Source organism: Ricinus communis, chromosome 7, assembly GCF_019578655.1.
Source record: "Ricinus communis isolate WT05 ecotype wild-type chromosome 7, ASM1957865v1, whole genome shotgun sequence".
Classification (NCBI taxonomy): domain Eukaryota; kingdom Viridiplantae; phylum Streptophyta; class Magnoliopsida; order Malpighiales; family Euphorbiaceae; genus Ricinus; species Ricinus communis.
Genome location: NC_063262.1, coordinates 564,217 through 578,103, shown reverse-complemented (window position 1 = coordinate 578,103; position 13,887 = coordinate 564,217). Strand labels below are relative to the sequence as shown.

The 13,887-nt window shown below is 36.5% G+C and overlaps 3 protein-coding genes across 6 annotated transcripts; 2 read left to right on the top strand and 1 right to left on the bottom strand.

Annotated features, from left to right (window-relative positions):
• Window positions 1–36: 36 nt before the first annotated feature.
• Window positions 37–5,324, top strand: LOC8284989 (protein DYAD). Of its 4 annotated transcripts, XM_048377136.1 has the most exons (11): window positions 101–242; window positions 425–446; window positions 1,212–1,262; window positions 1,619–1,690; window positions 2,866–3,256; window positions 3,339–3,722; window positions 3,790–3,847; window positions 3,944–4,027; window positions 4,124–4,470; window positions 4,578–4,695; window positions 4,833–5,324. In XM_048377136.1, the coding sequence occupies exons 4-11, from the start codon at window positions 1,672–1,674 to the stop codon at window positions 4,941–4,943; spliced, it is 1,512 nt and encodes a 503-aa protein (XP_048233093.1). In that variant the 5' UTR covers window positions 101–242; window positions 425–446; window positions 1,212–1,262; window positions 1,619–1,671; the 3' UTR covers window positions 4,944–5,324. The 4 variants fall into 4 exon arrangements, with proteins under 4 accessions (XP_015573992.1, XP_048233093.1, XP_048233094.1 ...); XM_015718506.2 differs by lacking the exon at window positions 1,212–1,262 and having other exon boundaries at window positions 37–242; XM_048377137.1 differs by lacking the exons at window positions 1,212–1,262; window positions 1,619–1,690.
• A 973-nt stretch (window positions 5,325–6,297) lies between these two features.
• LOC8284991 (calcium-dependent protein kinase SK5) lies at window positions 6,298–10,873 on the top strand. The gene is made up of 7 exons (XM_002517961.4): window positions 6,298–7,175; window positions 8,362–8,505; window positions 8,631–8,783; window positions 8,854–8,969; window positions 9,921–10,088; window positions 10,205–10,429; window positions 10,657–10,873. Exons 1-7 carry the CDS (start codon window positions 6,566–6,568, stop codon window positions 10,795–10,797), a joined length of 1,557 nt encoding a protein of 518 aa, XP_002518007.3. The 5' UTR covers window positions 6,298–6,565; the 3' UTR covers window positions 10,798–10,873.
• A 913-nt stretch (window positions 10,874–11,786) lies between these two features.
• On the bottom strand, window positions 11,787–13,840 carry LOC8284992 (acyl-coenzyme A thioesterase 13). Its single transcript, XM_015718448.3, has 3 exons — window positions 13,473–13,840; window positions 13,237–13,380; window positions 11,787–12,047 (listed from the first exon to the last, which is right to left on the bottom strand). Exons 1-3 carry the CDS (start codon window positions 13,650–13,652, stop codon window positions 11,904–11,906), a joined length of 468 nt encoding a protein of 155 aa, XP_015573934.1. The 5' UTR covers window positions 13,653–13,840; the 3' UTR covers window positions 11,787–11,903.
• Between the last annotated feature and the right edge of the window lie 47 nt (window positions 13,841–13,887).

Below are 13,887 nucleotides of genomic sequence, written 5' to 3'. Positions count from 1 at the left end.
GGGTTTTAGAGAAATTGGCGGTTAGGGTTTTAGTCTGCCTGTGCCTGTGCCTGTGCCTGTGCCTCTCCGTCTAAAATAAAACAAAATAATATAAATATATAATTGGTTTTTTTAATTTCCCTACTGCAAAAACAAAACAGAATATCAGAATTTTTGGCTACAGTATGTGTCGGCCCACATCTCCTTCCTTCCCTTCTCTCCCTCAACAACATATATCTAAATCCCACTACTAACTCTCAAAGGTACCCCTTTTCTTTTGTTTGTTTTCCTTTTTCTCTCTCATCTTTTGATCACTTCGTTCTTTTTTTTTTTTTTAAGTAGAAATTTCAGTGTAAAATTGTTTTTTTCTTTTTTTCTTTTGTTTTTTTGGCTGTTACGAACTTTGATTTACATTGCCTTAATTTGTTTTTTTTTTTTTCTTCAGGAATCCAATTTTCTTCTCAGAGGTAAAACCCTAATCATCCTCTGTTTGCTTGTTTGTTTGTTTGGTTCTGAGTTTGTCTTTAGTGTTAAAAGAGATAGAGAGGGTTCTTTGTACACTGAGAGTAAAAGTGGAATCTATATAATGTAGGTGCAATTTGCCTGGAATTTATGCGTTTTCTTAATTTTTCTGAGCACTTAAACTGTTGTTTTCTTATGGGTGCATCCTAACGTCATGTTTGGAAACCTTTTAAGGTAAATTTGTCTTTAAGATCAAACTTCTCTACAACCCAAACTGGCTTTTATTAGATGCCTTGAGCCTTTCATTGTTTGGGTTTTGATGTTGGATTTTTTTTCTTTTTTCTCTCTTTCGATATAAACTTGACAGGTGACTGCGAATTTATGTGCAATTAGTGTGTTCACCTTGCATTCTTTAATACTTCATTAGTTCAGTGCACACTACACGCCCACATTGTTCTGAAATATGTTTTTATTTATGCCTTCTCACTTGTCTCTACCTTCAATTACTCTTATCAAATACATTTGGCGACTTGAGACATTTTTTCCAGCTGTATTTTGAGCTTTATTGTGTTTGGGAAGAGTTTTGGTTTATCTTTATGATTTTGCATTTGTTCTCTTTGATGGGATCATGGGAATAATTGATACTTCCCACCTGTTGCATGATGCTTTGAAATGTCAGCGAGTTTGTATAATTTTCTTTTTGTTTTTTATACTTGCTATTTCTTCCCTTTCTTTTGCTAACTATCATAGGCTTTTCTTTTTACTCACAGAATAGGAAAAGGAAAGCTATTTATGGCCATGGAATATCAATTCTTCACTTTGTGAGTGGAATTGGCGTTTGAATCCTTCATGGATGACTAGCTTGCATTCAAGTTAGAAGCAAAATATAACTTTTCATTTTCTAGATCATTGCTATTTCATGAGTCAAACGAAGTCTTACTGCCATTGTCGAAGAAAGTAGAAAAATTATGTCCTCAATGGCAACAAAGTACAGCCCCCTGCCACCCACCATATGCATACACTGTTATTTAAAAGTTTATATATTTAAAGAATAATAATTGAAATAAACTAGTGATTTTCCTGATACTGTTTTTGCCATTTGGCAATATGTTACATGTTAACAGAACAAGGCAGAAGGTAATAGCTTTTTTAATAATTTTTGTTGGTTAATTTGAAGGAACACTATCATTGGAACACTGGCTTTTGGACTATGGAAATGTTTGCTTGTTGATGTCGAGATCATATAAAGGTAAACTCTCAAATTTTAGGTCCTTGGTTGTGAAAGAAAAGCATAGAGATAATACTCTTACTAGAAAATAGGATCAACTGTGTTGAGATTGAGGAAAGTAATTTTAGGAAATGTTTTCATTGTGATGATACTCAAATTCTTATTATTTATTTGAGGTTCTAGGCTGGCGGATTGTTTTCATTATGTTATGTTTGCTTCAGTACTAGTCACTTGCTCTGCAGATTCCATTTTAGGGAGATGCAGACCCGGCCATTGTCATTTTAGTATTGGAAGCCTACAAAATTTGTTAAAGGTGCAAGCGCAGTGCGCCTCACTTAAAGAAAAAAGATAAAATTTCATAGAGTAAAGCTGATAAGAAACATAATGCAGCATATGCATAAAATCATAAACGTCAATGCTTTTAAATCGAAAATACAACACATGCACAAATATGGACTTACTTAAGCATAGGTTTTAATTAAAAAGGACTATTTTCTTCTTTTTTATTTCTTTTGACACACATTTTGTTGTTATTTCCTTTTTTTTTTTTACTCGTGAAAACATTTCTTGAAGTGATTAGGCGTGGATGGGTTTATGGCACATCCTATTTTTATTTACCATCAATGGCCTAATTTCATTCAGAAGTAAAAAACAAATGTTTGGGTCTAATATTAGTTGGGTGTGCCTTTTTCATGCCTCACCAACTCTAAGGAGTTCGCCTCAGTGAAGTTGCTCACCTCAAAGGCTTTGAGGCACACGAGGCTTGACAAGGAATCTTAACAACTATGGTATCAAAATAATAATGGTGTCCGAACAGAGAGAAATGAGCAAACAGGATCCAGCTGTTTGACAAGTATCCTTTGTAACTACCAAAATTTAGTCATTTTAAGAGTAGGCCTAGTTGTGAAATGATGGAAATGTCTTTTTCACTATCCATTCTATTGTTTGCAATGAAACAGCGAAGGAACAAGAAAGTGTATCAGAAGATTTTGGACATTTTTTTTCTTCTTTTCATTAAAATCCATATGGTGTTTGTTATATGTCACAAAGTTCATGGTTAAACTCAATGATATATGGTGATCATTCTATTAGTGTGTAAATTCCATTGTTTTCCTAACTGTTTTCAGATTTTTATGTTTATGAGTATGTGGGTTGGTTGCAGCATTTAAGTTTTGTTCAATTTTATTATTTTACAGGTGATCCAGAACCATATGATAGTACCAAAAAAGGGCTGTGTTTGTTGGAGCTAAGACGCAACGGGATGGTGCAGTGGGGTGTTTGTGGGCGAGTTGCATCAGTTGACCAGCATGACGGAAATAACCCGCAAATTTCATCCTCCGTTGTCAAAGAAGAGCAAAAAGATGATGAAGAAACTGCAACAGCAGTATCTGTTGTGTTGCCCAAGCTGCGGAAGAGGAAAAACATTAGTTATTGCCAACCTAAAGAAGCTAGAGCTGCAAAATGTTCAAATCAAACTCAGATTAGCACTAATAAGCCTATTAAGCATGCAAATTCCGTCCCTTGCAAAAAAGAGAATTCTACATCCAGCAAAAAGCAGAATTTTATAGACAGATGGTCCATAGAGAGGTACTGTCATTATCCTTTTTATGTGCTATGACTTGTGTTGAAATGCCACATATTATTTGATAAAATGAGTTATATGTTGAAGGTATAAGCTGGCAGAGAAAAGTATGTTGGAGGTCATGAAGGCTGAAGGGGCTGTGTTTGAGAATCCCATTTCCCGGCCGGTACTGAGAGTGGCAGCTCGTAAATACATTCCTGACACTGGACTCTTGGACCACCTACTGAAGCACATTGACGGTAAGGTAGCTCCAGGTGGCACTGACCGCTTTCGCCGTTGTTTCAACACTGAAGGGATAATGGAGTATTGGCTGGAGAGTGCTGACTTGGTTAAAATTAAGCGTGAGGCTGGGGTGCCCGATCCAACTTGGGTTCCTCCAGCTAGCTGGATGCATGGTGGTGTTGCTATTCGAGAGTCTGTTTCTGCTGGAGAATTGACCCTTCTTAAAGAGGAAATAGCAAAACTGAAGAGGTAATTATACTAGAATACTTGTAAGTGGTATTTATTCTGTGAGAAATCTAAGCCCTGTTCTTTACAGGGATATGGATGAGCTGTCATCGAAGAACCAAGAGCAAAATCGGGTTAATCCAGTCGAGGTGAATGTTGAATAACAGTTTGCTATAGGATAATGTAATCGTGGCAACTAAGATTGCTTGTATAAATCTAGTTTGGAAAAACTTTCCTTTCAACAGGAGATGCACAAGGAATTGATGAAATGGAGAAGTAAGACTGATGAGCACCTGCTGGAGATTTCAAGTTCTTTGCGCGGTATACAGGTATCAAAGCAATACTTTATTCTTTGAGCTATTCACATGTTGTTTGCATGTACAGCAGAATGAAGTCCCTCCTGCCCGACATTTCTTTCTGAGCAGGACATGTACCGGGAATTGATGACATGGAAGTCCAAGACTGAACAACAGCTTATGGAAATGTCACATTCACTGACCAGTATGCAGGCTCCAAAAAAATGCACCACCTTCAGCCCAGTTTCTGAGAGATGGGAGGACTGGTTGGAGAGTACCAACTTGGATACTATTCAGGGGGAGGACTTTGCACCATGGTTAGGGAGCACTGATCTCGTTAACGTTGGGAAAGATAATGCAGTGCAGGAATGTTCAGCACCACAACCTTGGATGAAACAATGTGATAGTCCCTCTCAGGGACCTGTTTGTGCTAGAGAGCTGGAATTGCTCAAGGAAGAAATGGCAAAAGTGAAAAGGTAGTAAAACTTTATGCGATGGATGCTTTGTGATTGGTTCATCATTTCTGTATCAGAAATTTTTTGAAAGAAATACGTGATTATTTCTGTTTTTGTTGCATAAACAGGGATGTACAAGACCTGCTACCGAAGAGGGCGGAAGATGCTCAAGCTAGTGTCACGTCTGTCTCATTTGCTAGTAACAATTATAAGTTTGATCTCGACAATCCATTTGTTCTTTTTCAGGTGATATATAGTAATAGAGTAGAGAAAAATAATTTGATTGACTTGAGAACAATATTATGTATGTAATCATCCTATCCCTTTGAGCAGCAGTAGGTCATTAAGCTGAAGGAGAAATTGTTTGCTGTTTTGTTTGACAGGAAATGTTCAAGGAGCTGGTGAAATGGAAGGCTAAGATGGAGGAGCAGATGCTGGAGATAGCGAATTCTGTTAATACGATGCAGGCATCAAAGCAATATAATACTAGCTGAAGCACATAAGGAGAGGATAGGATGTTAGTTTAGCTGTCCTATAGTTTTAGAGAAGAGTAGCTGTCTCTATAGTAGTAGGATTAATATATTTTGTACAGGTTTTACTGGCTGACATAGGAGCTGCCGGTTTAGAATTATGGAACCATTGGAAAGACATGTGAGCATTGTGTTCAGTCTTGTAATGAAACTTACCCACACCCCAAACTTACCCACATCGTGAGCTGCTGCTGCTGCTATGGATGAAGAAACTGGTGATGTTTTGTGTTAGTAAATGTGATATCAGCCTGACTGAATGATATTAAGTAGGCATATGTTAATTTAAGATTAAAACCCTTTGATATTGTAATATACAGCAATATTAATTTAATTTTAATTTTAATATTTCTATAGAATATTGCTATGCTTCTATTAAATTTTCATAATTTTGGATAGTTTCCTTTTATTCTTTTTCTTTGAGGGGAAAATGTACATAAATTTTGAGATTAAATTGGTGGGATATAAAATAATGTTACATAAGCAATTCTCTGCCAAACAGGAATCATTAATCAAATGAAAGCTTAACATCAATTTGAGTCTAATCCCCAATTACTTGAAACTTAGCTTCAGAAAAAGGAAAGCAATTGGATTCTTTTTTCTTACATTGAAACCACTTTTAGATTAGCCCATAGAATAAAAAAAACATAAAAAACAAAAAAACAAAAGGCGCCCGGCAAGAACAAAAAGCCCTTCATCTTTTTATAAAAAGCTAGTTAAACACCTAATGTTTTTTTTTTCACAATTAAATCCTACATATTCGTAAAGAACCTTTCAATTAAAGTCTAATTGCTTGCACAATCGATGTTGCTCTTTCCATTTATATTGGGATCCACTTAATTAGATGTTAATAAAGTTTTCACCATGAAAAAAGGGCCCACAACATTAAAAAAGAGGTACATTTAGGTGAGACAACTATCGTTATTGTGATTTTATTGCTTGTTTATTTATTTGATTAATTTTTTTTTAAAATGTATCAATTAAAAGATTAATTGTATTTTCTTTTATTTTTTGAGAAGATAGGTATGTCATCGCATTATTAAAATGTTAGATTGAATTTTAATTAGGTCTCCCAACTAATTGAAACGTTAATACTGTTAGTAATTGGAGTTTAATTGAATAACCTTAAAATGGATTTAAGTTTAATTGAAACAAAATCAAGGTGGTGTGTTTAATTGATTATTTTTTAAAAGCTTTGAGGGTTTTTTTTCAAAATACAACAAAGACTCGGAAGTAGATTTTTCTTTTTTTGTAGAGAGAGAAAGGTAAGAATACATTATTATATTATCAGTAAGAGAGAGAAAGTTAAGTGAAGAGTGAGATAGAGAGGGGCCCTCAGGCATGGAGTATAGACAGGGAATGTGACTCAGCTTTCTGTACTAAAATGGAGAATCTGGAAATTATAACATTTTCCCAATAAAAAGTCCTACTTTCTCTCTCTCTCTCTCTCTCCATTTTCCCTATAATACACACAAACAGTAATCAAATTCAAGACACAGAGAGAGAAGCAGGTCAATCCATACCCAACAACAAAGACCACCTTTTTCTTTTCCTCTTTCAGCTCCTTCAATTCCATTGTATCTTTATCAATGGACCATTCAACACCACCACCACCATCAACTGCAACGACGACGACGACTTCGTCAACCCACCCAACAACAACACCAGCAACAATATCAGGATCAAAGCCCAAATGGGTTCTTCCCTACAGGACCCAGAACCTTAGAGAGCACTATACCATAGGCAAGAAACTCGGCCAAGGTCAGTTTGGTACTACTTATCTTTGTACCTATAAGTCTACAGGCTATAACTACGCCTGCAAATCTATCCCAAAAAGAAAGCTCCTTTGCAAAGAAGACTATGAAGATGTTTGGAGAGAAATCCAGATAATGCACCATCTCTCTGAGCATCCTCACGTGGTCAGAATTAGAGGTGCCTATGAGGATGCCTATTGTGTCCATTTAGTGATGGAGCTATGTGAAGGAGGTGAGCTTTTTGATAGGATTGTCAAGAAAGGACATTACAGTGAGAGGGAGGCTGCTAAGCTCATCAAGACTATTGTTGGGGTTGTCGAAGCCTGCCATTCTTTAGGTGTCATGCATAGAGATCTTAAGCCTGAGAACTTTTTGTTTCTTAGTGTTGAGGAGGACGCTGCTCTAAAGGCTACTGATTTTGGCCTCTCTGTCTTCTATAAGCCAGGTTTAATCCACTCTCTCTCCTGTTCACTTCTTTTATGCTTTGCTTTCTTCGGATTCAGTAATCGTCTCGGCTTATGTGAACAAATGAATTCCGAATGGGTTTATATACTTTACCTTTAGAATCTTCATTAAAATGCTGAATTTTGGGATCTTGTTGTATCCAAAGCTAATTCATTTACTGTGTTACGTCCTGGCAATGATGGTTAAATTGGGGATAACTTGGAACAATTGTTGCTTTTATATCGGACTATTGATTATTGCGGAATCATGTCTAATATTGGTTCCACTAGGAATATCCGGCTGTAATTTCTTATTATTTGGCAGTTTCCGCTCTCTCATTTTCTTTTTCAGTTAGATTGAATGATCTCTGACATGATTCGAATTTTTCATGTTTATTAAAAACATATGTTTATTCTTGTGATGTGCAATTTGTATATTCTTCCTGTGGTTAGAAATTTGTAGCATTGACGTATGTATGAGCGGGCAAGTTTTCTTACTTTCTCAGTTGAATGTTCCTGATGTGGAGTATGTATCCAGCACTTTATATTGTGGTTCTCCAACATCTATACCTTGTTCTTGCTTGTAGGTTTCTTTCTTCCTTGGCTATTACCATTCATGTGTTGCTTCGGACAAAATCATATGCTTGGCAGAATGAGAATAATATCCTGCTAACTATATTTTATGTCAGTTGAATCATGGTCTGCAAAACTAAGTTAATCAATTAGCATCATGTTGATTGTCATTGTTGTTTCTTACTTTGTAAGGATGCAGCTGCTCATGGAAGTAAAGAAAATAACTTAGTATTAGAAGCAAACATGAAGGAGAGAAACAAAAAAAAAAAGGAGATTGAGCCTTTTATTTCTAAAACTTGCTTTATGGTAGATTGTAATATGAATCTTCAACTGACTACTGTGCTTGAATTGATGCTGGTGTTGTGCTAATAACATACGATCCATCTATCTTGAATAAGTTGTTGCCATCCAAGAGATCTGATAATTGAACTGGACAAAACTATTGGAAATTTAGTATTTAGTGAAGATTCTCATATAGTAGACCAGCAATTGGCTGTGATGTTATCTTCACCCAATAAGTTATTGCTACATCTATTATAAACCTTGAAATAAATAATTGCTTTTATTTTGTCTCTGTTTGATACGAACTCCCTGTTCTCTTCTGCTGCTTTGTAGGTGAAACCTTTTCCGATGTTGTCGGGAGTCCATACTATGTTGCGCCAGAGGTGTTGCGCAAGCATTATGGACCTGAAGCAGATGTATGGAGTGCAGGAATTATCTTGTACATTTTATTATCTGGAGTGCCGCCCTTTTGGGCAGGTAGCCATCTTCAAGCTCATGTATTCATGCATGATAAGCAATTAAAAGTTCTGAATTGTAACATTAAGTGTAAAACTTTTTTCACATACTGGTAATATGCCTTTTGCATCCTTGGGCACTTGCAGAAACTGAAATGGGGATCTTCCGGCAGATATTACAAGGAAAATTGGACTTTGAGTCTGAACCATGGCCTAGCATTTCAGATAGTGCCAAGGACCTAATAAGAAATATGCTTCAACGGAGTCCAAAGAGAAGGCTGACTGCCCATGAAGTACTTTGTAAGTCTCTTCTTAGATTGGTCCAAACACATTGGTCAAAACTATGATGACCCATTGCCTTTTGTCTCAGGCCATCCATGGATTGTGGATGACAGAATTGCCCCAGATAAGCCTCTTGATTCTGCTGTTTTATCTCGCTTGAAGCAATTCTCTGCAATGAACAAGCTTAAGAAGATGGCTTTGCGAGTAAGTCTTTGGTGGATTTTAAGTAAATTTTTAGTAGATTTAAGTGGTTATGTGCCCTTGAATTGCATTATTAGCTCCATTTTCAGAAATTGGATTGCATCTATGTAAACCTTGTACCCTGATAATATGAAGCCTTGTCAGTTGGCTGAGCAGTCATAGAATTTTAGCATGGAGAATGATAAATTATCTGAATGCTGTGGGTTAACAACATTATCATTTAATGGGGTTAATATACAAGTAAAAAGAGTTTTGCACCCTTGAATGTAGTGCATGCTGCATACCTTCTTGTTGCTGGGCATGTATCGTCCCATGCTGTTATAAGCTAGGCCATAACCTATCAAGAGGCACTGGTGGTGAGCTAGTCCATTTTCAATTAATAATTTTATGTTAAGATTTTCACTGCTATAGTAAATTAATCATGTATGGCAAAGAACAGATAAGTAGTTATGACTTATGAAATATGTACAAAACTAATCATCACCCCACTAGTTGTAGGAGATGTTGATTAGTTCTGAAGTCTGAACTATCTGCTTTAGTGACTTTTTAAAGAAGGTATGTTTGTCCATAGTTGCTAAACTATGAAATCCATCAGGGTTTTTGAGTAATCCTGCTTGCATGACATGGTTTTTGGTCTAGTTCTTTCTGCAGGCTCCAAAAGTGAGTATTAAAGAAAAAGAAAATGCAGTTCACGCCAAAATTTCTTGGTGCCTTACTTTTGACATGTTGGATATCCTTGTATTTTTCACTTGATTCTTGCACTACTGGACACTTAATCACATATCCCCAGTTGCATCCTAACAGAAATCTCAGATTGCTTTCACTTTCTTTATGTGCGTCATCCTCTAGTATTAAATACATCCAGATAGGATCATTTTTTCTGTGCATAATGTCTGTGCTAAAGTATGTATGATCTCATGAGTTGCCAAGACTAATTTTTATACTCAATTTCAGGTTATAGCAGAGAGGCTTTCTGAAGAAGAGATTGGCGGTTTAAAAGAGTTATTCAAAATGATAGATACTGACAGCAGCGGAACAATAACTTTTGATGAATTAAAAGAAGGCTTAAAGCGAGTAGGCTCTGAACTTATGGAGTCTGAGATAAAAGATCTAATGGATGCAGTAAGACCAATAATTTCCATTCTGTGCAATCCTCTTTAGCTTCTGGTTTGCTTTACTCAATTTTTACTTCTCATTTGAGCTTAACAGGGAATATATATATGATGTGTGTTTGATAGGCTGATATTGACAACAGTGGAACAATTGACTATGGTGAATTCCTTGCTGCCACTGTGCACTTGAATAAGTTGGAAAGAGAAGAAAATTTGGTGTCAGCTTTCTCTTTCTTCGACAAAGATGGTAGTGGCTACATAACCATTGATGAGCTTCAACAAGCGTGCAAAGAGTTTGGCTTAAGTGAGCTCCACCTTGATGAAATGATAAGAGAAATTGATCAAGATAATGCAAGTCTATTATCCTTTCCGCTTTGCAGTTCATCTGTCTTTTTTTTTTTTTTCTTTTTTTTTTTCCTCTTCAGAAAGGAACTTGATAGACTTGTCAACTTTATCTGGAAAATCATTCCGAAGGGCATTGCACCTTATTCTGCAAATGAGTTGCAGCTCTTGCGTACATAGTACATATTGCTATGTTTCCAAGTGATCATCTGCTCATGAAAATTATGTTGTTGCAGGATGGGCAGATAGATTATGGAGAATTTGCTGCAATGATGAGAAAGGGCAACGGAGGAATTGGTAGGAGAACCATGAGAAGCACATTTAACTTGGCAGATGCTTTAGGGGTGACAGCCAATGGTTCTAAAGTGTTTGATTAATGCTCACATGAACTCTTCTAACTAGTGCAAACTTTTATCAATATTTATAAACCATATCAGCTAATTTTGATCTTTATGAATGGCCTCGCCAATTTTTTTTTTTTTTTTTTTTTGTGTCATTATTGTTTCTTTGATATAAATGCCCCAGCAACTTGTTCAGATGAACTGTTACAAAGGCACCAAGAGATTAAAATACATCCGCTAGAGATGATTTGCTTGCACCAAGTTGAGGTATAAGACGTGCCAACACATCTTGAAATGAATTAAGCTATAGCATCTTAGCAAAGAACAGATACTGAAATAAAATTCCAAGCAATAACTGGTAACAACCTTAAATTCCTTCTGCTTATTTATTTATTTATGTATTTTTATGAAGTGCTTCCACTTCTTTGAATGGTTTGTTATATGCTGCCTGTCTTAACTAACTAAGCTGCTTGGCTTTATTTGACCACGAACTTGAAGTACCCTTTCTTTAATTATTATTTAATTCAAACCAATACCTTCTTTCTGCACCTTGCCAAAACCAATGAATCTCAACTTCAATACTCTCACATGTTTTGATTTCTTCCCCTCACATCAATGCTTTAACATTATAACTTGCTCTTCATCAACAGTCCTTGTCATTGCGCTTCTAACAACCCTCTCTCACTTCTTCACTTCGCCACCACCATTCCTTTTAGAAATCACAATCTGCAGCACCTGGCACCCATGGTTCTAAGATGATTGTTTCTCCCTGTAGTGATGATATCTTGTAAGACGGATGCCTAACAGGTGGAAAATAATGCTGTCGAAGCTGTTCTAGCAGTTCAGATAAGTTTTGATCCTTTACAGATTCTTCTACTAGCAGAGAGAGAGAGAGAGAGAGAGAGAGAGAGAGAGAGAGAGAGTAAAAAAAGGGCACATGAACATGCAGAAAAACTGGAAGAAAATTGGAGGGCCAGGCAAAATCAATTTTGTGAAACAGACTTTGCAAGGGTCTATATCCAGACTTTGCAATCTCTCATACTCCATAGAATATAATATATTGGTAAATATGTATCAAATACATTGTTCATTCCAGTGAAGCAATTGAGTTATTAAGGAGAAGCTGTGAATTAGCAAACCATTTACATTTTACTAGTAAAAGCAAGGTACTTGGTGTGACGCCCCTGAGCAATTATTTTCCCAGTTTTTTTCTTCCTGAGCTCAACACTAACAACTCCAACAGCCTTGCCAACGCGTAGAACCTTTCCTTCAATCTCAATTTCTTCCTGAAAGATTACCGAGAACAAACTTAACATAACTGAATAGCAAGTTTTGTACACTGGTTATTTTACATGCATGAATGTGCATCATATGCAAATCAATTACAGAAAACATTGCCAGGGTAGGGTACTGATAAGCAAAGAAACACCATAACTAGAGATTGTGCAGAATTTTCACCCGATAACAGATACACCTAAAAGCAAGTGAGGATAGAAGTGAAACTCTCAAAAGAATTTGCTATACATACCAAAGGTTCCTGCTTGCTGCAGAAAAAGAAAAAGTATACAGCAACTATACCAATCCCTTTGGGAAAAAGAACACGGACTTGGGGAGGAGAAGGTAATCCATGAAAAGTAAAACAGGGGTTTCTATTTCAACCTCAAAAAACTAGAGATTACTGCTAATAGCAACAAACAAACTTTCCATACTAAATAACAAACGAAAATAGTTGAAAGTTTGAAATTTGAATTCTGTGGGATGACAGTAAGAACCTCTCAATATCTAGACAGACCACCCCCGAATGAACCAAGCGGTCCTAAAAATCACCCATGCAATATCTAGTGACTTACCTTAATAATATGGTAAAGGTAAAACCAAAAAATTGATGGTTGCCAAGAAATGGATGTGATAGACCTAGGAGAAGTGCATTTGTAGGAAGATGAGTTTAGAGTAGGGTTATTATTAGAAGGTCTGGAAACATTCATCACAGACTAACAATTACACTGTTACAAAAAATGTTAAAAGAGTAAATGGGGAGTCTTAGGAGAATTGAAACCAAGGGGCAGAATTAAGCTCAAGTGGCATGAAATGGAAAAGATACATCAATAGTTGTAGCCGTGAAACGAGTACAATAACAGGTCCACGTAGTGGATCTCAAAAAGACTGGAAATCCAAGCTAATCTAAGATCAGTACAGTTGCCAAAAAGGAGACACCGCCCGTAAGAGATCTCAGATAGACACTCTAAAATTAATTGCTTTTCAAATGATCTAATGTGGCCAAGAAAACCAGTTGATGAATTTGCAGTTTTGTGAGGTTGTTATTGAAGTGTGGAGCTTGACTTACACATAGGTCACTGATTGAGTAAAAAAGAAAAAGAACCAAGATAACAAAACAAAAAGATAAAACTGAGACAGAAATGAAATGGAAAAGAAGGAACAAAAAAAGGAGGAGCAGAGAGAAGATACGGTACGGACATCAGGATAAGCAGCATCCAGGTAAGAAACGTTGATTTCAACAGAAACTCCAGTAAAAGGGGCGCCAACAGTGTATATCACAGCTGAACCCACCAAGTCAACAAGCGTAGCAGTGGCTCCACCATGCAAGAAATTCCCAGAATTCTTTTCACAGAATCCGAAAAAGAGAAGTTAATTTTTTTGACAAGAGAATGGAAAAAAAGAGATGGAATTGGGTAATTGAAGAAAAGAAGTACCAAAAGGCGAGGAGGGACTTTCATGGAACAAACAAGACGGCCGTATTCGATGAGGTCAACGTGAATCCCTTGCATTATAAAGCGTTCAAAGAATCTGAGAGGCATTCCTTCAATTGTCGATCCGTTCTTGTCATCTTCGCCTCCTTTCTCCAGATATCTCTTTACCTTTTCTAATTCCATTTCTTCTTCTTCTGCTGCTGCTGCTGTGTTCCCTTCCTTTGGACTATTCCAAATCCACTGAGCTTCATAAATGAAAATCACAATTCATAACTGAAACTGAAACTTCACTTTTATCAATATAGGATAAGATGCATTTTTGCCCTTAATGTTTGGTGTGAAGAGCATATTAGTCCTTAAATTAACTTTAGGCGCAATTAAAGGACATTCTCAGTTTCAGGACTAATCCGGTCTTACA

Coding starts and splice junctions, on each gene's coding strand:
- LOC8284992 (XM_015718448.3), bottom strand. CDS start 13,652: ATGGAATTAGAAAAGGTAAAGAGATATCTGGAGAAAGGAGGCGAAGAT. Junction 13,381..13,472: donor AAGTCCCTCCTCGCCTTTTG/GTACTTCTTTTC, acceptor TTCTGTGAAAAG/AATTCTGGGAATTTCTTGCA. Junction 12,048..13,236: donor TGGATGCTGCTTATCCTGAT/GTCCGTACCGTA, acceptor GTAATCTTTCAG/GAAGAAATTGAGATTGAAGG.
- LOC8284989 (XM_015718506.2), top strand. Junction 4,028..4,123: donor GTTCTTTGCGCGGTATACAG/GTATCAAAGCAA, acceptor CTTTCTGAGCAG/GACATGTACCGGGAATTGAT. Junction 4,696..4,832: donor ATCCATTTGTTCTTTTTCAG/GTGATATATAGT, acceptor TTTGTTTGACAG/GAAATGTTCAAGGAGCTGGT.
- LOC8284991 (XM_002517961.4), top strand. CDS start 6,566: ATGGACCATTCAACACCACCACCACCATCAACTGCAACGACGACGACG. Junction 8,506..8,630: donor AGTGCCGCCCTTTTGGGCAG/GTAGCCATCTTC, acceptor GGGCACTTGCAG/AAACTGAAATGGGGATCTTC. Junction 10,430..10,656: donor GAGAAATTGATCAAGATAAT/GCAAGTCTATTA, acceptor ATGTTGTTGCAG/GATGGGCAGATAGATTATGG.